The sequence below is a fragment of the Apteryx rowi genome, unplaced genomic scaffold (assembly GCF_003343035.1).
Source record: "Apteryx rowi isolate R43461 unplaced genomic scaffold, aptRow1 scaffold_100, whole genome shotgun sequence".
NCBI classification, from domain to species: Eukaryota; Metazoa; Chordata; class Aves; order Apterygiformes; family Apterygidae; genus Apteryx; species Apteryx rowi.
The window spans coordinates 1,563,770-1,588,861 of record NW_020447198.1 but is presented as its reverse complement, the minus strand read 5'-3'; the positions used below and the strand labels follow the sequence as shown (position 1 = coordinate 1,588,861).

Genomic DNA, 25,092 nt, shown 5'->3' with positions numbered 1-25,092 from the left:
CACCTCCAAAAGAGGCAGAGAGAAGTCTCCAAAGTAAAAGCAATCACTGCTGGCAGATAAAAAGTATATGGCCGCACTAGTAAGGGAAGAAGAGTTTCATCATTTCTTATCTGTTCCAATCCCCAGGACAGGCATATTGGCACAACAGGCCAAAAAAAAAAAAAAGCAGCGAAATCCTGATCCTGTGATGCACGTGCCTGCCGCTGCCTTCACTGGAGCAGTATTTCATCCTCCACATATTAACCATCACTAAATAGCAAGGACAGTGTATAAAGATTACTACCAAGCCCCCCTTATCAACCAGTGGATTTTTTCTTTTTAACTGAAATACCAATCCCCTTACGTGATAGTTGGTGAGGGTGTCCCTGTTGCTGAACAATCCAACTCCAAAGGGCTATGGAGAATCACAATGTAGTCCAAGAGCTCGTCCCCACCTTCCACAAATGGTGGGACTGTAGGAGAGGAAAAAAAAAAGAGCAACAGAAATGTTTAAGCATCAGAAATGGCATAAAAACCTATCATAAATAGTAACGTTTCAAAAAGCCTTGACACTCATCTCACTCTGGGACAGGGACAAATTTGCGTTCAACATATAGGATGGACCAGATGATGTTTGCTGACTTCAGCTCTCTCTTCTAATTCTTGTTATTGTTTTTTGTTTGTTCGTTTTTGGGGGGGTTGTTTTTTTAACAAGAGTCTGTCTGAATCCACCACGAAAGGTGCTGGGGGGAGGTTTCCTTTTAGCGCCCTCTCTCAGCAGAGGGAGCCAAAGTGCAGAGGAGCCACGTCCCTCTTACAGGTCCTCTCAGCTTTGTCCCATCCTCTCCAGCAAATGGGTGGAAGCACTCCCATACAGCTCCTCCCAGCTGCTTCTCTGACTAGCAGCGCCACTGAGGTATGGTTGGAGCAGCAGAACGTGCGCTCTACATGTGCATGCAATAGCCTGCAGTGTTCTTCTTCAGCAGGGCAGTTCAAAGCTTAGAAATGTCTGAGCAGTAAAAAATCACATTTTTAAAGGCCTTAAATCAACCCTCCCATGCCAGGATAATTTCTTCGATGATTACCATTTGCACAATACACTTAGAGACAGACAGAAGAGATTACTGAGATTCAGATTGTGGTAAAAGACTCAATGGAAAATGAGGGAGAAATCTTTTCCAGAGAAGGGTTCAAAATTTGCACAACACAGTTCAAATTTACTCTCCCAAAGCAACTAACTCAGTGATCTTTTTTTCAACTGATTCCTTTCACATCTATGATTTTCTTTTATTAAGGCATATTAGAAAAATTTCCAGGGTCCCTGAGAATATCTAATCCTTCATGCACGAAAATCCTTCAAGAACTAACGTGAAAGCAAGAGCCTTCAGGCCTGTAGCCCTTGACAGAAAAAGCGTTCAGTGCCCAGGATAAACTAAACATGCAACCTGACTAACTGTTAGAATGATACTAACCAAAACAGAAACATGCTTTACTAGATTTATGTGAATGTGGTAAATTATAGCTCTGTTGCTTCACACACCTAAGACTTCAACGTCATACTTCATTTCTTGTTCTCCAGCTATGCTCGTAGCCACACACCAGTACTGGCCCCTGTCAGCCTCGACAGCGTTCAGTAGCTCCAGCTTCTTGCCCCCAGACAAAACGCGGAGGTTGTCACTTGCTTTCACAGGCACGCCGTCCTTTAACCAGGTAAGGAGAGGCGGGGGGTTCCCCTCAGCTTTACATTCCAACACCACTGAACTGCCAGCAACCACCTGCCTGGTCTGCACTGTGTCAGCATCGCCCTCAATAACTGGAGGAACTGTAGAAAGGAAAAAATATATTGCAAGTAATTAATTCTGTAGCCAGAAAACGTATTAGGCGCAAATAGGTTAGTTCCTCCCAGCCCACTTTGGCTCTACACACCATTACGTCACGCACAATTTCACGTGAGAATGTGCCGCCGGGGCAAGCCAAGATAAAGGGAAAACAGAGAATTCAAATGATGGAGCTGACTATTGACCAGAGGTATAAAACAGAGAATCTGCAGGGTTTTGAGATGGGAAAACTAAATCTGAAAGTGTTAAAACACAACACTCGAGACCCCACCCACAGGGGTTAATTCAGGTAAACGTCGCTTAGCATGTGCATGTGTGAGAAAGAGAAGCGATAGAAGAGGAGAAAATAGTTTTTTGGAGGAGAAATAGTTTTATACTTCACTAAAACATGACATCAAGAAGGCATGAGCTTTTTAAGAGCTGCCTCAAAAATAAAGCACAGGCTGTGAAGCTCTTTCTACACTGTTTACTAATGCAGGCCGGTTTTTAAAGGCAGTCATGGACTGTTGTTCAGCCCTCAACAGGCCTGCAAAGCCTGATTATATCACCAAGGCAGAAGAGTCTTCAGTAAACACTTCTTGTAAGATGGCAAATAATCAAGCTCAATAAACTCTCACTTACCGTAGACATCCACTTCATATATTTTTTCAGCAGCTCCCGCAACATTGGTGACACGGCAAGTGTACTTTGCAGAATCGGAAACTTGAGCCCGAGGTATCTGCAGGAATTGCCCTCTGTCCACATACAGAACGTGGGGACTGGAAATAATTGGGTGTCCATCTTTGTACCACGTAACGGTAGGAACTGGGATTCCCTTGGCTTCACATTCCAGATTTATAAGATTGTTAAGAAGAGCTGATACCTCTGTGGTAATATTTCCTCCTTTAATGCTAGGAGGGACTATTTCAAAAGACAAAACAAAAGCATTAAAGCCTTAGTATACAAGTCTGCACAGCTTTAAATGGGTTAAACATTAGAACGTTGTAAGAACAGAAGATTTTAGCTTGATCAGACCTCCAAATCTTTCTTGGTTTTTGTTTTATTTTGTTTATTATACGGTGCCTGTACAATTCTCTAGGGCATACTGAGAGACGAAAGCATCACGAGAACACAACATAAAAGGAATCTAAGGAATAACTGCCACCGGAAGGCACTGCAAATCAGTGCTGCCCCACTAGAGATACCTGGAAACATTTTACCTTCTAGGGTTACAATGTGTTAGGCCAGCTAGGCCTCCAATGCTTCCTGGAGCACATTTGGGTATGTCTCTGCTTCTTCCCTGTATCTGCTGGGTAAAGAAGGAGCAGTCCCTATACCCCCTAGGAGCTGCACCAGGAAACTAGGAACAGGAACCTGCTATTTAAAATATCAAATGCATCCAAGAGCCTCTTGACTGGATTGGGAACTGCTGGATACTCAAAACTTCTGAAGATGAAGTCACTTACTTTGAGACTAAATACAAGCTTAGCAGTCTAGCTTTATACTCCTATTTTTGAAACTTTGGCCCACAGTCATTTCCCTTACTTGCTAGGCAGCAGTACTCAGATTTTTTTTGCTAGCAAACAAGCTTTCGTGTAAATCAGCCAATATAAAGAGTTCGTAAATCTCTGTAGAAGTAATAAAAACACAGTGCAATTGGCAACAACTAAACTTACAGCCGCTGAAAGTACCAGACACATCTGGCAGATGCATTAACTCCTCTGCTGCCAAACATGCACAGTATATTCTAGCCTTCCACTGACTTCCACAAACTGTTCATTGAAAATGTCAACACAGAAATAGAGAGCAAAGCATCAGTGTCACATCTACACCTATGAGATGGGTCTTGCAGATTACCAAAACATGCTGAACTATTTTCCTAATTAAATAATTTGTGTGTAAAAACATGCAAATGTATAAAATATGCTGAAATTTCCCCAGTTTAAATGCAAATGCATGTCTCTGTCAACAAATGCTTTCATCCACAGAGATGGGGAATGGTTTTAACATGCTGTTCTGGGAAAAGATGAAAGCCAAAAGTAGGACTAAAGAGCAAAACCAAGTAAGAACAAGTGAGAGTTAGCATCCATGTTCCTCACTCATTCTCTGGGCTTCTGTTTGCCTGGCTAGGATTAAGCCATTTAAAAGTAATGAGATATCCCATTCCACTATCGCCAGTTCATCTCTCCCTTCTCAAGAGTCTGGTACGGTCTACTCAATATTTCTGGAATTTCCTTTGTGCTTTTTTCATTCCTCTAATCTCCCCCCAACTCTGATCACCTGAGATACTTCACAGCATGTTCTTTGCTCGCTATGGAAAGAGACTCCATTGTGACTGGTGTAGGGGCATATTTAGGTGCATGCGGTTGCTCCATGCTTCAGGAATGTCCCAGATGAGGGGTACTATGTGGCACAAATCCACAGCTATCAGATCCAAAGGCAAAGAACCTTCAGGAGCAAATCCACGTGAAATGAGGCTTCATCAGCTTGAGTGCTCATGGATTCAAATTCCCACAGTTCATGCTCTTGGCCCAATAGTCTTATCCCACCTACAGATTTCTGCTCTTGTTTCCCCATTACTTCTGCTAGCGCCATGTGCTCATAGTTTTCGCATTTGACTGGGCCTTCACACACTCTTTGTCTTCCAAATTGCAAAGCTCTTCTCTCCTTTAAAAGTCCCCCTGCAAAAGCTCCTTCCTTCTTCCATGAATCTTCCCCCTCCTTTTTAAACTCTTTTCTAAGCTCTTCATTTACCTTAAACTTATCTATGCTAACCACAGGAGTTGTCTGTGCTCAACATGTCAGTGGTAAGACTCTGTTGCTTGTAAAAACATAAAAAGTAAACTTAGTGTGCTGTAGACTTTGCCAAAAATAATAACGTTAATGTAGTTACCCATTCTCATGTTGCTTCTTTTGCTGTACATGTCCTTGATTTACACCAATTTAAGCAAGCAGACACACCACAGTACCTTCAGATCATTTGGAACATTCTTTTTTCAAAGATTATTTGGGTCTGATTTTGATTGGTTTTGCACTGGTTTAAGTCTACTAACTTTAACTTGCTCCTGGCTGAACTTACTCCTAACACTAGGTTAAAGGAAAATAAGATCATGACTGTATTAAAATAAAACTCTTCTAATTCATTTTCCCCTCTCTAAAACAGATCAACAGAATGAAGCCAACTTGATAATAAAATAATTCACTTGAAACCAATTAATAACAAAATCTGAGAAGGCCTTTGAAGCTTTTTTGGCTTTCAGCAATTAGAAACCAACAAAAAAAAAAACACACAAAAGCCACTTAAATGCCAAGCTTGCAAAGATTCAGACTACATCCATGCTTTATGCGATACACACAGATGCTCAAAATATCACCACATTGACAGATCAAGTTAGGTCTACACACAAACTTTGCAAGATCAGTCTTAATTTATATTCATTTGAGCACCTCTCTTCAAAGAATAAGCCTATTTTAATGGGCAAAACAAGAAGATATTCCAGGATCAGGCACTCTATAAACTTACCATGGATGACCAGCTTGACCTCCTTAACTTGCTTGCCAGCACTGTTGGTGGCACTGCACTGATAGCGACCTTTGTCAACCCTGCGAGCGCTCTTTATGTGCAGAACTTGACCTTTGTCCAGAAGCTCAACATTGGGATCGCCCAAGAACAAGGGCCTGCAATAGAGATTATTTCACTTCACAGAACTCTGACCCCCTCCTTTCAACATTGATTTAAGCTGACAATAACAACAAAGGGTATTTAAATGTCAGTAATTGTACTAAAGAGTACCGTTTAGCACTAGAACAACACTATTCATTGGAAGAACCACACTAAGGTGACAAGCTGTTAGAATCCATTATTCCCCATTTCCAGAAGAAACCAAAAGACAAAGTTATTTGACTCAGGTCACCCAGGATGCCAGTGGCAGAGCCACAGTCCTACCCTTGCTGTCAGTTCCCTTTTCTAATTACGAGGTCATGACAGTTCTTTGCTGATAACAAAATGTCTGCATTTACTAGATAAGAACGTCAAAGTCTCAATACCAAAGAATAAGCAATTGTCACATCAGGATATCTGGGTGTCCTAGCCAATATCTATACTGAACTGCATTATTAAACCCCAATGCTATTTTTAAAGTATTTACAGCCCATTTTGTTTCTCAGGCTAATATTTAAGCTGCCAAAATTCTTTTCTTTGTATGCTTTCCTGGAAGACGAGATGAAGAATTGAAACATGCATGCTAAAAATGTTTTAAAACCTTTAGTGTATATATAAAGAACTGTACAAGGCACTAACTAGAAAAATATTTGATATGGGTACTGTCTACCAGTAAAAAAAATCATGTCAGCAAAGCAACTGTATTTTAACTAATAATAAATATAAAATAATCTAGATGGAAAGAACTCAAAAAAATGGTTATGTGTTTGTCTTGGTTCAAACACTGTCTGGTTTCAAATATTGTAAATCTGCTCTGCAAGTGCCAGGGTAACATGACAGCTCACAGAGAAAAGCAGGATGCTAATTTTTGACCGAAGGACTCTACCACGTGACACTACCACAAATTTTGTCTGACGACAATAACTTAACATTGAGAGTGGTTGCAAGAAGAGCTTGCTAAAACAACGCATCTGTTTCTTCTCTGCTCTAAAGGAGGAATAACCTAGACACAGACCACAAGCAACAACAAAATACTTACTTGCCATCTTTGAACCAGTGAATGTCAGGAAAGGGGAAGCCTTTGGCTCTGCACTCCAGACTAATTTCCTGGTTGAGGATGACTGCAACTTCACTGGGGGTAGCAGCACCTATTATACTTGGTGGGACTTTAAAAGACAAATGTTACAGGAAGAATTGAAATTTAAAGAGGAAAGATATGCTATGAAACAGGAAGAAAAGTAATAGCGGAGCAACTTCAGTTTTCACTATGAAGTCCTGCTAGTACAAAACATCATTTCTACTGTGACAAGCACTTTCACACTTGGGCTGGTGAACTAGTGCAGAAGAAGATTCCTTCTAGCTTCCCATCTGTGTTAGTACTGTACTCTCAAAATACAAAACAAAGTATCAAAGACCCAAATGAAATGAAAAACAGCATTTTGTCTCTGTTATTATCAGAATAGCAAATGTTAAGTATTTAAGAGCCGCCATGAAGAGTGCTACAACAATCAACGTTCAACAGGCAGCGTAAGGAAGAATCTATTTATAATAAGTTGAAACATAATGGTGTCTTAAATTTCAATTATTTTTCAGATCACCATCTTAAAAAACAAACAAACAACTCTTCCCCCCCCTCCCAGTACTAACCTAGTACATCTACGTTAAACAGTTTCTCAGAACTTCCTGCTACATTTATGGCTTTGCATGAATATTGTCCAGCATCATCAGTAGCAGCTTTAAGGAGCTTCAGTATCTTCCCATTGTGCAAAATCTGGAGAGTACTGCTTTCCACAACCTTAAAAGAATCCAAGAGATTAGTCTTATGTGATCCAAGTTATATCAGCCAAATATCACAGATGGATTTTTTTTAAGAAAATGGTAGTTTTATTCTAAGGGTAATCCATTTTCCTTTTCAATCACAGCACTAATCTCCTCAAAAACTTCTGCAAGATATCCACTATGGCTTGTAGCTTAGCATACAATACAGGGTGGTAAAACTATAAATTATTTGTCCATCAGCAACAGCCAGTCAATTTGGTGAATAAAGATGTCTCTCCTCATCTTAAAGTATCAGTTATCAGCTACAAGTAGAAGCATAGGAACCAAGAATAATCCTAAGAAACTCAGCCTCCATGAGTTCTTGTTTCTCTATCTATATAACAAAGATGACACTATTATTTGCCCCCTTTGCAAGTATTCTGGCATCTACAATACTGCGAGATTGTTAAGGTTAATTCCTGGAAGAATCTTGAAAGAAGAGTTTATTTCTGACCTACTCAGCAGCTGTCTTAATGGATTAGCCATATTTAGCTAGCTTTCTGTGTGGGTGTTCTTAGTGCAGTTTAAATATACATTAAGACATGTATATGAGCTCTTTAAATGAGCTCTCATGCCAAGCACTCAAAAGAGAAGTTAATACATAATAGTTAATAAAAAATGCTGGAATTGATGATGATTATATTACTTCAGCTGGTTAATTGTACATACCTGGATATCCTCTTTATACCAGGAGATTATTGGGAAGGGGTTACCAGATACTTCACACAAGAGACTTACAGGATGCTGAACAACTACAGATGTATTTGTCACCGTTTCTTGATCTCTAATTTCAGGGGGAACTGCAAGAAAGTTCGAAGTAATCTATGATGTCCTCTATCCCAGTGATTTCCCACTTCTTCCTTCCCCCCCAACGAAGGACCTCTGTCATCTAAATTTCCCTGACCCATTTCATCTACTCCCTGATGTTTCTTCTTCACTCTGGACATACCTCCCCTTTCTTATTCTTGAAGAACAGACTCTTCTATTGCCCAATAACAAACTCATAGAGAAAACTACTTAAAACACAATCATCATCAATATTTTAAAAGAGTAATTTATAATCCCATGTTATCTGCTTATTATATAAAGGAATTAGATTCCAGAGAGTCATTTCTTCATTTCTCCAAGAAGATATGCCTATTATTCCTCCCACTATGTGTGCATGGAAAATGGGCTTATGTGGTGGATGAGAAAGTTCAAACCCCACTGACAAGGCCTGCAGGCACATGATAGAATTCCTGCTTTTCTTGGAAAAAAGATAAAGATATAATACTGCTTGGGTATCTGAACTATCACGGGAAGTGAACAAGGCTAGAGTAAAAGCACACTGTTGGAAGCAAAATGTACTGTTCCAAAACATATCTCACGGCCAGCTGTAGATTTTCTATTTTGCAATTAGGGATAGGGAAGAAGAGTATCAGGAGCAAGTATTCTCCTACTCTGTGTTCCAGTCTGTGAGCAATAACTTCTCTCATATTTATATCTGAAATGTGAATCTATCACCCAGTCTTTAACTTCTACAGTGCAAAAGCCTTCATTGCTATTTGAGTCAAAGTCATCAAGTATAACTACAGCTCTTTGTAAATAAGACTCTCCCAATTATTTGAGCAAAACAAAGATGGTTTGCATATAAAGCTACTGTGAACAGAAATAATAGAAGTTATATAGAGAACAACAGAACTGCAAGTACTCAAATTAGTTTTCTTAATGCAACTGCTCATGGGCAGACTTGGGGCATGCAATTTCCAACAATAAAAGAGAAGACGCTCTTCTGAGAACAGTTCCCCATTAGTTCTATTTATTATTTACCATGAACTTTCAGGTTATATTTTCTTTCTGTGCTTCCAGCTTCATTGACTGCCATACAGACATACTCTCCATTATCAGAAGGCGTAACGGAAGCTATGATGAGCAGTGTCCCATCCTCCAGAATCGAAATCCCCGGTTCACTGCCTGTCAGCTCTCTTCCATTACGTAGCCATTTGATGACAGGCTTTGGAATACCTAACAAGAAAAATGCGAAACTTCAAGAAATTCTTTGCTTAGCTCAGAATAAGGAGGATTCAAATAACTCCCACTACTTGCTGCAACTCTTACTGGTAAGGACAATCCACACGGAGGCACAATGGGCCTTCAAATTTACAGGAAGCCCCTACTGTTATATCATGACACCAACATTAAGAACCTTAGTCCTAAACATTTTAATGCCCTCGGTGGCTAGCAATGACTTTTTACAGAACTTCCACATACGGTGGTTATTTAAATCACTGTTAATTTTAATTTTTAGCATAAAAGTACGCTTGGAAAAAACTGCACACTGTACATTTTTACAATGACAGGCAGTACAAATAAACTTAACAATTATCAACTGTCAAAAATACATATATATACATTTGTCACTGAAAGCAGTAATAACGTTGCACACCTTTTGCTGGACAAGGGAACGCAACACGTTGATTTGCCACTCTTTCTTGAAATGGACTATTGTACGGAGGGTCGAGATCATCTACAGTAGGAGGTTCTGAAAGAAAGATCAAGAAAAGCGTCTTGCCCTCTGCTCCTAAATATGAAAATATGATCTAGCAATTCCTATCTTACTAGTCTCTCTCATTCATACAGGTCACATTCCAATAATCACACATTGATGAAATGCGCTATACAAGTAGTCTCTTGATTTCCATTTAGGAAGTAAGCAGTACAAAGAGACTTTCAAAATTTGACTCAGATTGGTTCTCTCTAAAAGCTGCTATATTTATTTTGAAGGCAGACACAGTATTTCTGCAAAATCTGAAAAATACTAAACTGTTTTTTCTTATACCACGTCTTAGTACTTCTTCCATCCTTCATTCTTGCATCTCATTTTAAACTTGTGTGCTGACTGGGACTATAGGAAGAATATTATTTATAACTAAGTGAAGTTAGCGGAGGTTCTTTGTTGTTTATAATGGGTGCGTCTCAGCACCTCTAATCCAAAGGGATCAGAATATTGGCTTTAGACTATCACAAAAAAAGAAATAATTCCCAATGAAGTCAGTCATGTTACATTGATGTCAGTCAGCTGAGCAAGTCAGTAGTCATACTTTATACTTAAAGGGGCACATTGATCACTGTTGCCCAGTTACTATTTTAAGAGAATATTAACTGGCTGAGCTCTTCTTTCAGCTCATACAAAATTCCATTTCCACTTAAAGTGATATCAGGCTCTGACATTCAGAGACAGACTATTTGAAAGCTTTTGACATCTGAACACAGGGAGACAATATTTTTCATTTTAATTACTCAGTGCAAAAGCACTGGGTAATTACAAGCATCTTTAAAGATTGTTTAAAAATACATTATATTTTGGGTTTCCTTTTCTTATTTCTGCAAACCCTCCGAAGCCTCTTTGCCTATTTCAATTTTCCTTAATTAACATCAGAATATAGCATCTAAAGCATACACAGATTTGGATTTTGTACCACGTAACAGTTACAACAGCAAACAATATGGTCCTCCAAAACACACAGCAGACAGCACTGGCATGAAATTATACTTGGTCATGGTAGGAGGCAAGATTACCAGCCTAGTTGAAATACCTTGAACTTGCATTGTTATCTCTGACGTGTCGCTGCCCGCTACATTACTAGCGACGCACTTGTAGACTCCAGCATCGGAAAGCTGGACTTTGCTGATGCTTAGTGCTCCATCGGGGCTGTGGATAAACTGGCCACCATCCATTAGCACGGTACTTCTGCCTTTGAACCAGGTGATCGCTGGAGGAGGGATCCCCTGGGCACTGCAGGGTATGTCAACTCTGTGGCCAACGTGTACTTTCATAACTCGAGGCCCACGCCGTATCTTTGGAGGAACTAAGACAAGAAAGTCCACAGTAACGCGAAGAAAACGATGTGCAAGATCACTCTTGGGAAAATACTTGTCAGTTTTTGTTATTTTAGGAAACGTCCTTCCTTATTCAGTGAAACTGAATTCCCTTCAAGTGACTAAGGAAGCAAAAGTGCACATTCCCTACAGACTGGAAGTACAATACCCTATTGCTTAACTTGGATAGGCTAAGTTTCAAATTCTACTGCATTACTTCCCTAGAAGCAGCATACTCTTATTGCACTGAGCATATCCAAACAGCTATGGATACAGGCTGTTCACAACATAAACAATTCAAAAGCTTTTATGATAAAGTTAACTACATTTTCCCTTTGACATTTTAATTTCCTTCCCCCTAATCCCTCATCTTTGCATGCTTCCAAACACAAGTTCAGACAAGGAGATAAAGTATGACTAGAAGAGATTCTGCTGGTCCCAAAGAATAATATAAATCTGACATAACTCTTTCGCCACAATGTTTTTATTTCTAGGGATCACTGACAATAAAAAGACTTATAAAGAATGCCTGAAACAATAACAAGTGCCATTTTTCCAGACTCTCTGCTAATGTACAAGTATAGATAAACAAAGATGTGCGCTGATACTGGATCTCTCTATGCACACAGCTAGACAGCAGTCTGTTACAGCCATTGTAATCGAATTAGCGTAGTCTGAAGTTTTCGGAGCTGCTTGGGGCAGGAGTTCCAATCTGGTACGTTCATGGTATGTGATCCACTTCAAAGCCATATGCCGGCAATGGGCATTGGCTTCCCCAAAACTCCACATGAGCCACAGGAGAACCATCTCCATGTGCAGCTACTACTGATCAGCCTCGTCTGGGCTGTACCAAGCCATGGCTCCTGCACCTGCTCTCCTCTGTGCCACAGCACTAGCAGGAAGTACATATGCCAGGGCCTGCGCTTCTGTCTGACATGGAAAAAAGGTGAGGAGGAATAAACAGGAGAGCATGGAGTTAATGATATGTGACATTGAACTGAGGAGACCGTGGTTGGGGCCTCAGTGTAGGGAGAGCAGGAAGGAGACAAGGGGGTGAGAGTGTGCTCATCCATGGTAAAAGGTGAGCCAAGTGGACATGGGTCCTAGCTTGAGCAACCAAGATTAGACACCTTCACCGAGAGGGAGGAAGGCTGGGCACAAGGACAAGGTGCTGGTCTGAGCAGAGAAAGGGCAGTAAGAAGATGGGTTAAAGTATTGGTTTGCATAGGTGGGTAGAGCAGAATCTATAGGCATACAGCTCAGGACAAACACAGGAGCAAGTGCCCATCCACAGGCAATAATGTTGCGCACTGGTTTCACTACCACCACTTGTGGTGTACAAGAAAACTTGGGACACTCCTTATCAATAGAGTTTGGATATCTAATTCCCATCAGATCGGTGGGAACTTAACATCTATAAGCCTTAGCTAACTTCGCTAATCTCAGCATTTGGTGGAAGACTTACTAACGAGAAACTTCTTATACAGAGAACTCCCAAAGGCATTAGGAACAACAATTCTAAACTCCTGTGGCTGACTTAGGGAGAATCAAATACCATGTAGTGCTGTATTTCCTTCACGATTCTAAGCAACATTAAAGGAAGATAGAGAGATAGCTACACCACACACACACTCACACACATACACATGCATGCAGTATTTCCTTTTCAGATAAGCAGTAACAACAATTTGCATATGAAGATAATATGACCTGAAAGAATATGGGTCAATAGCATTGAAATGTACTTAAGAAAATATGTTCTGCATGAAGAGATGCTAAATTCCAAGTGGAGCCTTGCAAATGATTATCCTAGTTAAAACTTACCATGTACATTTAGCTTCACTGACTGAGTCACATTCCCAGCAATATTTGTGGCTACGCAGATATACATTCCGCTGTCTGAAACTTGTGTCTCACTGATCTTCATTGACCCCGAGGGTAGGAAAGTGTGTCTGGAAAAATAAGCAGCAGATACACTGTATAAATATTTACTGAAAGCTGAAAGCAGAATGATCTCTACTTACATATTACTAACCATTGCTGTGAACTAAAATAACACTGTTCTACATGAGACATTGCATTGTGCTTTATTATTAAACTATGACTTACACTTACTCATTTTTTGTAACTCTTTCCTGAACCACTACATTCAGAACACTGAGCAAATATTGAAAATATAAGATCTACATAACACAATTTGGTTTTAGCTACTTATAGGACATATTAAAACCTATCTTACTTCTAGAGATGAGCAAGGGAAAAAAAAAAATCAAATAGATATGGAGCCCTTTAACCTCCAGTCACAAATATAAGCTCAGCCCAGGTCATCAGTGTCAGAAAGTTGCTGTAAAGTTTTTGATTCTATTTCATCCCGACAAAAAAAAAGATGTTATGATAGTTAAGAAGGAAGAAGGGCTTTTCTGAAGGCTATTCTGATTCAAAACCACCAGCTCTGGTGTTAACAGAATTTGTCACTGTTCACCGCTAAGTAGTTAACTGTATAGCATTGATTTTTATTACAGTTCTGGTCACAGGCTTGCAGCATTCAAAGATACAGTCTTGGCCAGCTAAGCCAAACTCTTCTTAAACAGAAGACAAAAGAAATAGAGACAGGGAAGAAAAAAAATAAGGTACGGACATCTATGAATTGGTTTGACAACTAGAAACTCAAGTCTTGCACTCAAGGTTATATTCAGTTTAGACAAAGTTGGTGGGAATTGGTGATATCACCTGTCTTCCTTTCTCTGGCACTCTCTAATCAGGACGATGTCAGCTTATTTGGTATAAATGGTGAATCTGGGGATTGCAACAGCCTGGAGAAATGAATGGCAAGAAAGAGAAGTTCATTTCTTCTAAGCCCCCCATATCTGTGTGGTATCATGATTCCTCCTCTGCTGCCCATCTCTCTTTTTTTCTTTTTTAAAGTATCCCCGAAAGACATGATGGCTGGAGGAGCTTGCCTCTCATTATGTTGTCCACTTATTAGATTTACTTCCTGATAAAAGTCCTTCATTTCTGATTTCACTCATCTTTTGTTTACTGGTCACACTTCTAACATTGTCTTTGGGTGGTCTCAAACAATTTGGTTTGGACTAATTCTTTAACTTTTGCTGACATCTGTAAACAATCTTGGAATGGGCTGAATTGGACTTCTTCACTGGACAACTTGGACCCCTCCACAACAGCCATGAGCAAGTAGCCTAATTTATCTATGTCTCATGAGGTAAAATAAGGACAAGTAATGGATCAAGAATGCAGATTCGTTAGTGCATGAGATGTGGTCACAGAACACAGCAGAAAAATCCACACAAAATACTGCCAACAAATTAACTTTCTGCACACAAGACCCTTCATCACAAAAAATGCTGGCACACCCAGATATTACTTGCTAACGCTGTTGCAGACCCACAGGAATAGGTGGATCTGAAGATCAACTTTTCCACAAAGGCGACAGGCTCACTTTGAGGTCTGTATGATTCCTCACCATTGCACTGGAATCGCTGAGACACACTAGACAACTGGCACAGCAATCTCTAGTGTGTGCATTTGGCCAGACTTGCTGTTCCCTGGTTTAGGAATAGAGCCATAGCCTTTATCTCTTCTTAGGTATCTTGAAGACTAGAAAGCATTAACAGCCCCTGTGATGGTGCCTGGCACTTCAGCTGGGGACATGGGGAAAAGAACCACCTAGTTTTTGCCTCCCTTATTTTGTTCCACACCAAAATAGTAAGGAAGGAACCAAATATCATGGTCCACCCTGTAGACCAGACAAGTCTGTTCCCAACTCTTCAGTCTCCAGAGCTGTCAGCTCAACATTTTTATAAGCATTTAACTATGTTTTCTTATTTTCATGAGCAACTGGAGAGTTTCTGGATCCAAAACACAGCAAGATAGGAGCCCTTGTAAGCACTCCCAAACATTTATCATCATCTGTATTCTACTGGCGGACCATACCTCATATGAAAAACAGACAACGCTCCCCTGAGCATAAATATGAAGTGCTTAAGAAAAGAAAAATACATTTTTAAAGATTTAAAATCAGACACAGATTATGTGGGTCTCAGGGCACCACCACAGTATAAATATAATGGGACCTTCTTTGACCTTGGCCTCCTGAGGTTGCTAACTCAGAGTGAATTTTGAAGTTCTGTCTTTGCTTATAAACACTTACTGGAATGGAGTCTGGACCATGACACACAGCTTTAGTATCTTTCAGAAAGGGACACGTGCTCAGTTTGGGAAAAGAATTTCAAGACCTAGTGAAACAGGGTCCTTAGGAAAGAAAAGCAAGGACAACTTAATACCTTCTGACTGAACAAGAGGCAATTAAAAATTGTATGCCCTTCCAAAACCTTGAAAGCTTAGAAGCAATTTCATTTTCTTTTGTTTTCATCAAATGTTGTTACCTCGGAGAGAATGGAGATATGAGCTGCATTTCTTTGGCCCAGGTAATTATGGGGGGTGGCAAGCTCTTTACTTCACATGGAAGTGTGACATCTTCCCCTGCAATTACTGAGATCTCTATGGGTTTATCATAGTCATTTCCTTGCTGGTCTCCAGGCCTGGATACTCTAGGTTTCACTATAACATGGAACATGTTAAGAAACTGCAATGAATATATATATATTTGTACAAATGTAACACCATACAATTTTACTTCAGATTAAACATCTATTTTTTATATCAGGTATATAACATTACAGTCTTATTTTTTAATGACATGTCTGCATTAAACTTGCTGTTGTGAATCACCGTAATGCAGATTAACCCAAGTTCCTAGCTCAGGCACTGGCTGATGCAACAGTACAAACATCAGCAAGGCTGCACTTTCTGCCCGAGAAGCTGGATAAGTAGTCTACACCCGCTGTTCATGTATGCTGAGCTCTGTACTACACAGGTCGTTTGCGACCAATACCTGAACTATGTTACACTACAGTGCCAATACCTACAAGCCAAAGAGCCTTGCGCAGCAAGCCCAAACCTTCATCTAAACCAAATTTTTGATAATACTGGGAGATGGTAGGAAGACTTGTGAAGGACGGGACTAATGAATCTTCATTCTTCTCTTCCATCAGCAGGAACTTCTGTTTCTGTACAGGTGCTTCCTGTCCACTGCCATACAAGATAAAATTATGATATGCCCAAATTCCCTAGTCCAAGAACACATGGTGACAGGTACCAGGAGGTTTTAAGAGAATCATAATGGCTGAAGGATAGGACTTTTAATCTCAGCCATTTGTAAAACTGCCTAGTATGTAGCAGATCACCGGATCCAAAATCAAAGGCACTAAGTAGAGATTAGCTTAAAGCCTGTTTGCACTGCAGATATCATACTCCAGAACATTCACCTGAGCAGGTTCTGCAGCCTAAATTAGAGCTCAATTGCCAGAAGGGGGAACAATGACACTAGATTTGGTTTTAACTTGTATATACCATAGACAGTTAGCTGGACCTTCCGTGTAGCATAACCAGCAGCATTTGTTGCCGTGCACACATACTCCCCAGTCTCTTCACCCCCTGGTGAAACTACATAGAGACTTCCATCAGACCCTGCAGAAAATTTCATGTTGCTGGGAAGAATTTGTTCTCCTTTCTGTGGAAACAAAAAAAAATAAAATAAAAAGAAAGAAAGAAAAAAAAAAAGAAACAAACCCCACAGTGCATGGATTTTCTGAAATAAAATAAATTACAGGCATTTAATTCAAAGAAAGTCAAAGCTTACGGAGATAAAATAAAATCTAATGAAAACAAAAACACTGTTAAAGGAATATAAAAATTGTCAGTCCCTGGAGTAGCTCCCCTAGTTTAACCCATTGTTGCGGCCCTTTCATATGAAAACAGTTGTATTTTTAACATAACACTGGGTCAGATTTTTCACTGTGCAGTATGCTTTACACTCTTTAATGCGGTTTTGTAGACCAAACAATTTGCAGGCAGTCTGACGAAACTGAGCAATATCCTAACTTACATTACAGTACTGCTTCTGTTGTTTATAGCTGCGATGGAAAAAATATTTTGAATTAACTAAGAAGCTTGGCGCCAAAATTCTGCCCATATAAATTAACTAACGTCAGCAAACTCATCACTCTTCTGAGCTCACTTTCTAGCAGTAACAAGAGCAGAAGTACAGGGATTCTTATGCAGAAAACCTTTTACATTTTCCAGACCGTAATTCTTAAAAAAAAATCAAGATTTCAAGTGAATTAATTTTGAAGTGCATTTTTGCTGTACAAACAGACTTTGTATAAAACGTTTCTCAGTCAGCAGATTCTTCCCCGTGTGGACAGGAAGTTGTATTTGATAATTAAGGAGAAAGATAACCTTTCACTGCATCTCATTTCTCCTGTTTTACTCGTTGCCAAACCAACCCAATTACTGGGTTCTCTCCCTGCTTTTAAACAAAACTGTTCACAATCAGTTACATCTGGGCAACTTCTGAGGCAACACCGCGTTCACAGCAAGGTCCTGCAAGCTATAACATACCTCAAATACCTGTTATCACCAGACATTATGTTGTTCAAGTAGGGGGAAAGAAACAAAACAAAAAAATAATCTCAGTCTGATTCTTAGACCTCAACCCAATTTTTCAAAAAAAGGTTTCAAACTGCAGCCCTGGAACCATTCATTACCTAATGCTCTTCCCTCCTCATAAGCGGATCTCTTGTCAGGGACATGAGGAAAAGTCACAAATGGTCAACTCCACAATGCCATTCTCACACATGCTTTTCTCAGAGAAAAAAAAGTCATCTTAAAATAAACCTCCAAAACAAAACTGAGCTTTCAATCTGCAGCAAGTTCCAAATCTCAAATTATCAACTCACAACAAGAATATTAACAATTTCTGAATAGAAAGATACAGAGATAACCAGCAAAGCCTCTCCAAAGAACAGGACTTTGATCTGTACCTGGAGCATGGCCAGAAAGGATCGCTCTAAGAAACAAAAGCAGATGCAAATAAATAGAGACTTCCAGGTCCCTCACCACAAAGGTTTTTGGCTGTTTTTCTTGCATATAGTTTTTATTATAGCTAAATGATGTGCTCAATTTAGCTTTCATCATGAACAGCTCGAAGATGAGAAGTTACCTTGGACCAGGCAATAGACGGCTTAGGAACTCCACTTGCTTTGCATGGCAGCGTTACTGGGATTCCTTCAATGGTACTGAATATCTGCTGTCCATGCTGAATAACAGGCAGAACTAAAAATAAATATATATATTAAACACAGGCAAAAGGCAGATTTCAAACCATGGCACATCTCCTACAATAAAGTCTGCATATTCAGCTACTACTTCATACAGACAGCAAGGACAGGGAATTTTCTGTCTGTTCTCCGAACCCCAAAATTGACATTGACCGATCACTTTCTCCTCCACTATCCAGTCTTTCATTACAACTAGATGCTTGTTCGTAACAAAACACGTCAGCCATGGGGGAATCACTGGATTAGGTACATGTAGTTTTAAACTAACCGTAGGTATTTCACCTAGCTGACTGGGGTCATTTCAGAAAGTGTTTGTAACAGTATCCTCTGCTGACATTTTAGGCCAGGTTTCCTGAAAGAATACTCTGTACGTCCATCCTAGACAGCACGTTTCATAAGAATGGGTTCAGCATTTTTGGTGCTGAATCCATTTCAATCAATGGACAGTATTTTGAACAGACCAGCTAGAAGAGCAAGAGAGCTGATCACTCTCCAAGCTCCTTTAGTCCTTGTCACAAATGTCAGAAAATTGTGGCAACTGCACTGATGGTTTCTGCAGGGACTGGACTTGCTGATGGAGGAACTTGATTAAAATCACCAAATCACTTCACAAAATCACAAACAAGATAACGAGAACTACAGTTCCACTGCCTACCTGAACTGGTTTTGAATTAACAACAGAGAGAAAAAGCTCAGTATAACAACCTGTATATACGACATCTAAGAGAGAGATTTTAAATATATATATATATATATGTTGATTTCTGTCCTTAAGTTCTGAAAAATTCCAAAACTGCTGTTCACGTGGAAGACCTTATCAGACACTGAGTACTTGCATATATTAAAAAAACCCAGCTATTTTAACATAAAAAGATGTTCCAGCATCTTCAGTGAAGCTTAAAATAAGTCTCCCGTGATTAATTTGACATGTGAGAAAATTTCAGGCTGTAAACAATGAAGTGGTTGTGACCCCCCACACAGTTAATACAAGTATCTGCAGCTGAAATACAGATGCGTTACCACAACACTAACACTTGTCTTGCTGTCAGTGTAATTTTGGATACTGTTAAAAAAAAGAAGTTTTGCCAGACTCATAATTTATTTTAAGTGCAATACTCCCATGAGTTGTGCTTCCTTTTATCAATTATGAAATCCCTCTGACAGCACTTGGCATGGCTTTCCAGTAAACTCCCACTTGCGCCTGTATTGTTAATAAAGTTAGAGATGAAGTCTGCAAAGCACAATCTATAAAGATGTTTAAAAAGGAAGATTTTTCAAGACCACAAAATGGTGCTTGTTTTTTTATTCTAAAACCAGTCTCAACCACACAGTTCTTTCCTGTGCATTGGACCCCAATTCTCTCCGCATTACTACACAAAGTAACATCATTACAAAGAGGATATTTGAGAAATTAGCATAACTTTAATGAAAAAGCTCTAGTCAGAGCTACTATTAGTAAGAAACGCATTCTCATCTTGAAATCAGCACCAAAGCAAGAAAACAGCGTTCCTTACCATACACGTTAACGGTGGTCGTTTTGTTGTTCGTTCCAGCAACGTTACTTGCCATACAGGTATAATCACCTCCATCCTGCAGCCGAACTCTTTCAAGGTGCAGGCTGCCATCACTGCGAACATTAACGTAGGGATTGGGAACCAGCTGCCAAAAGAGTGATGTAACGTTTTACTGAAGAAAACGCTTGTTTCATATTTTCTTTGGGATACAGTGCGACTTCTCTTTACTCTTTCACCTTTTTTTAAATTACCCATTTGTCAGGAAAAAGCAATCAGCTCTGAAGCATACATTCCCCTTCTGAGGATGTCGCACAGGTTTGGCAGATAGGATAGCATATGTTTTTGTTTTAAGTGCTGGCAGCAGCAACACTTAAAAGTCCTTTATTGTGAAAGATCATGAAGAGTTCTAACTCTCACCAAGGAATAGTACTTTTTAAAAAAATCATATATCCTATAGCAACATAAAAAAATTACAGGGATCTTTATCAATCAACCGGAACAGCACAGCATACAACAGGCTCAGTAATGTGCACTTGCCTTACAGACAGATTGTCAGAATGAGAAATTGTTTCAGTCATGCCCCGTTCAGAAATAAGTCGCATCCTTCTCTAAATGGTCTAAATGGGATTTGCTCCAATACTTCCACTGGACTGTAGCTTTTGCCATGTGCTTAGAAGGGCAGAAAACCAGCACCCCTGTACAGAGGCATTAGCAACTCTGAGAGAAGCATCCTGGCAGCATTTCTCACAAAAGTCAGAGCCTGTGTCCATCACACCTACACAGTCTAAAGAAAAGGGCAAGGATTCCCGGTGGTACAAAATTGAGCAGAAAACTCTAGCAACTTCGAGGGAAGACAGTGCCAGGGTTCTGCCTGGTGACCATAAACAAAAACTGAGCTGGGTCTCCTTGAAGCCACAAGGGTAAAGGCAGGATTTCACAGGTGGCTGTTGGAGGAGAAATCAGCAGGAAATGAATTGCAGCTCTACTGACAGAAGACAGTATCTAATGTAGGATGTGGAAGCTCAGGTGAAGGAATTTTTGCTAGCAATTCTTTCAATTACAGGTGCGGAGAAGGGGCTTTAGGGAGCAATTTGCAAGCAAGATACAAAGCAGGACTTCACAGGGATCTATGCCAATAATTTGCCTACTACTAAAGAAATGAAACTTCACTCAGTCAACAAACGTAGGTACAGCGTGTGCGTGCAACCTTCCTTCGTGCAGGAGTTATCAACTAGCGATGACAGGCTCTGGAAGGAAAGAGAAAATATACAGGCTTTCAAGCGCTGAGCAGCGCACAACTAAGAAAGGAGTACACAGCAGAGGGATGCTGACATTTGGTCTCATCCCATTGGCAACAGTAAAACTCAGGATATTAAAAAAGTGCCGAAAACTGCAGAAATTTTCTGATACTTTTACAATATCTTTATTTTAAAAGGTAGGGAAAAAGAAATAGTTTTCAGTTACCAGGATTCAAAATCCCAGTATTTTTGTCATTCTGATGGAGATGCTCCACTAGCATTCCTGTATTCAGAGTCGAAAGCTGACGTTCAGAAGCTAACTAGCATACATAAAACTGCTGTCAGTTAAAAAAAAAAAAGAGAGAGAGAGAGGGGAAGAGAGAAAAGGACAATTCACAAATACTTTGGTTCCTAATTCATTTCTAGACCTTCACATCCTCCACTACTGCCTCCTCTTTCCTCATCTATGCTTTGGAGCTTGAAATTTCCCGGCATGGGCAGTGATGAGAGTGAGGCATGACGGTGAGGATGCCGCACCTCCCCTTTCCTATTTTGAGCAGTACTCAGCTATCGTTTCTCGGGCGGGGGGGAACGGCCGCACTCTGAACGGCAGCCCCTGCAGAAACTCAGCAGCAGCTGCAGCCCTGCACACCCAGCCCCTCGGCTGCTCCCAGGGAGGCAGCAGCTCCCATCGCGTTGAGGTGGTCAGCCGTAACTCAGCTCTCTCGGACACTTGGACCCTTGCTTCCTGTGAGCCAGCCCAGTCTTGCGCTACAGCTTTATTTGTAAGTGTAAAATTTATTAGTATATTTACACATCAACCTCTGTAAATTAATCAGGTAAGAGAGACACTTTACCAAGTTGCTATCGTGGATGAAAACGTCAGTTGCAGATTTTCTCTGTCAAAGAATCTTACAGAAAACAAAATATTCTTACCACCATACTGTTTTTAATCCACCTCCGGTCTGGAATGGGGTTTCCAGCAAGCAGCACACATGGCAGAGTGAGCTGCTGTCCCTCAATTACATTGGCTGTGGCTGGGCTTACTCCAATCAGAGGTGTAACTTGAACAAAAAAAGAATTAGATGAACAATTAGGCATTTTTATATATTCATGCAAAGCATAAACTCTGAACTTCTATTATTTGTCCTTTCACTAACGCTACTTGCAGCAGTGTCAGACAAAGGTCTCCTTGTGCAAGGTGCTATGCACATATTGCAGAAGAAACATTTCTTGTGGTGAAAACCGTACGATTTAAATAGAGAAAAAAGGGAAAGAGAAAAATGTGACAGTCAAACAGCATGATAGTGCCAACACACTTAAAGTGTACTTGAGAGCACTCTGGTATCAGAAACACCAATGACGAAGGCAGAAGAAACAAAACGAAGGGATGGGGTAACATGGAAGAGAAAAGGAAGTCGAGGAAATGCACATAAAATGACCCTAAGGCTAAGGAACTGCAGCAAAAGGCAGACGTCGTCCAGCTGAAACTGGATCCAATACAGTATTTCCCTGAAAACTTAAGTTTCTGTGGACACCAAGTTGATGTATTATTTTTCCTTACTGGGGCAAAACACTGAAGAATAAAAACAGCAGGTTTGGTGAGGGCGATATATAAGTAGTGGTTTCCTCTGGGTATAAAACTTAAACTTAAAATAACTTAACATAAAACTTAAAACTTTAGAATAGAGGTCAACAGCCTGGCCAAAAATTCTGCATGCTCAGTAAAGCTCCAACAGAAAGCCCTTGTATACACACATAGCATAAGTTGCTTTTAAATAATGGGGATTAAAGAACAATTTTGAATTGGTAAAAACATCTTGTCTATCAAATGTTACTAGCATACAGATTCCCACCACATGTTTTAAGATAACAAATGTTTTCTCTGATGGCAGATGGACCTCAATTCCTATGCTCCCACAAACATATACATTCCATAGCATTATTACCTCCTTTTATTGCCAATTGTCCAACCGAGATAATAAACAATTCCTTAATAGCACAGCTATTGTCAAGGCTGGATGTTTACAGTCTTCTTGGATCACTTCCCAATTATATCAACACAATGCCCTAAGCTATTTCATTGCTGCTTTTTATTTTTAAGATGAATTAGATGGCAGGAAATTCATCATTAGCATTGAGCATCATGGTGATTTTTCATTTCTTAATAAATTTACTTAGGTATAAGAAACAGAGGAAAGAAAAATCACTTTGGAAGGTCCATTTAATAAAGTGTAGACAGAATTAATTCAAATTATTGTAGCCAGTCAAAAGGCAATGTTCAAATGTGCAAAATTCACTAAATTCAATTATAATGTTCCATGCAAATATCTTCTGCTTCAGTTTGTGCAGAAGACTACATACATGTAAATGTAGCCTCAGATATAAGCATACAGATTTGCCACTGTGTATGTATATAAAACACAGACATCCTATTTGTTGTACAAACACCAGCAAATATCACGTATTCCAGCTACGTTCCAGGTATTGAAATGCAGCTTTTATTGATGTCACTGACATGAACCAGTCTTACCCAGTCCAGTTACTGTGATTGTGGCTGGCCGTGACTGAATCTTTCCAAACTGGTTTTCAGCTTCACAGATATAAGTCCCCTCATCACTGACCCACAAATCTGGATGAAAAAAAAAAGAAGAAGAAGGAGGAGGAAGAAAAAAAGATGAGATTACAGTGTCTTAAATGATCTCCCAAAGTTTGCAATATATGTATACCCTATGCTTACATCTTTCACTTTTAAAATATTTATTTGTCAGACTATTCATCTCCATTGGTCAAAAAGTAGGAAAGCAATGACTATGTGAGAACTTAAGTAAAAAAGTATTATGTATATATGGTACTTTTCATCACTTTAGATACAGCATACACTTTAACACAGTGTATACTAATATGTATATACAGTGTATGATAGTATACTATATATCCACACATACATACACTATCATAAACTATATATAGCAATGTGTGTCTGTATGTGTGCAGACACCTACACAGCAGTACATAACATACAATTTAACGCACTATACGTACAGTAGAGAGGAACTACTTCACCCATGCTGATTATGTTCAGCAGGAAATAAAATAGCTAATTAAGAAAACAGAATAACATCACTTTATGTTTGGGTGACTGAAATGCTCCAGGTAACTGGAATCACAGAGACACTGGCAGAATTTCCAGTTATCTACCCAAATTAGGACATGGCTAAAACAGTGAATTTAACACTTCTCTAAGAAAAAAAAAAATCTGCTGCTCTTCAGTGTCAATGGAGACCATAAGCTACATATATTTAACAGAAATATAATCATTTCTATGAATAGGAGTGAAGTCAAATGACCAAACACAATAAATTTCCAAATTCAGGGGAAAGCAAACTGCGTGTCAACAGCAATGAAGGCAGTATCAGAAACAGAATCTCTGCTAAAATTTAGTACTTTTACAAAGTTAACTGAATACTATAAAGTAGCATAGCAACTTAAATGCACTGCATATGTCATATTTCCTTACAATATGTTTTCCTTAAAAAATTTAGTCCACCTACTATTAATAGACAGAGCTCCTGTTCTGAGCTGACTGATGGAACTAACTGCAAATGGTCTTGAGAAAAGGGAAGCACCATTCAGCCGCCTCCACTTAACCTTTGGTTCTGGGTAACCCTGAACATAGCAAGGCAGTGTGATGTTTGAGCCAATGTCCACGGATTCATCACTGGGTTCCTGAGTGAAAACAGGGGGAGCTGGAAGAAAAGGAGCACACAGAAAGTAAGTCGGGGAAGCAACGTGACATTAGCATTCTGCTTACACTATTGGCAACCTAAATTTATATCCTACTATGCCCATTTACTCTCCTAACAACTGATTCCCAAATCCAGCAACACGCTGCAAAAGCATCCTTGCATACTCTATGTTCATAATGGGGAGCTCAGAAATGGGCTAATCGCCTCCAAAACACGAAGGTACAGCCACCTCCTTCAGAAGAAAGTACATGCTCAG

General features: G+C 39.7%; 1 protein-coding gene across 1 annotated transcript in view; it reads right to left on the bottom strand.

Annotated features, from left to right (window-relative positions):
* The window catches only part of HMCN1 (hemicentin 1), a 189,280-nt gene that overhangs the window by 88,856 nt on the left and 75,332 nt on the right, over positions 1 to 25,092 (bottom strand). Inside the window, exons 17-34 of the mRNA XM_026062720.1 lie at positions 24,642 to 24,836; positions 23,621 to 23,719; positions 22,024 to 22,151; positions 19,850 to 19,994; positions 18,218 to 18,330; positions 16,567 to 16,726; positions 15,540 to 15,714; positions 12,958 to 13,085; positions 10,851 to 11,123; positions 9,701 to 9,796; positions 9,085 to 9,279; positions 7,945 to 8,075; positions 7,105 to 7,252; positions 6,497 to 6,623; positions 5,320 to 5,474; positions 2,439 to 2,717; positions 1,520 to 1,801; positions 344 to 452 (exon numbers count right to left, since the gene is read on the bottom strand). Of these exons, the coding sequence (XP_025918505.1) occupies positions 344 to 452; positions 1,520 to 1,801; positions 2,439 to 2,717; positions 5,320 to 5,474; positions 6,497 to 6,623; positions 7,105 to 7,252; positions 7,945 to 8,075; positions 9,085 to 9,279; positions 9,701 to 9,796; positions 10,851 to 11,123; positions 12,958 to 13,085; positions 15,540 to 15,714; positions 16,567 to 16,726; positions 18,218 to 18,330; positions 19,850 to 19,994; positions 22,024 to 22,151; positions 23,621 to 23,719; positions 24,642 to 24,836 (2,938 nt within the window). The remainder of the gene's footprint in view (positions 1 to 343; positions 453 to 1,519; positions 1,802 to 2,438; positions 2,718 to 5,319; positions 5,475 to 6,496; positions 6,624 to 7,104; positions 7,253 to 7,944; positions 8,076 to 9,084; positions 9,280 to 9,700; positions 9,797 to 10,850; positions 11,124 to 12,957; positions 13,086 to 15,539; positions 15,715 to 16,566; positions 16,727 to 18,217; positions 18,331 to 19,849; positions 19,995 to 22,023; positions 22,152 to 23,620; positions 23,720 to 24,641; positions 24,837 to 25,092) is intronic.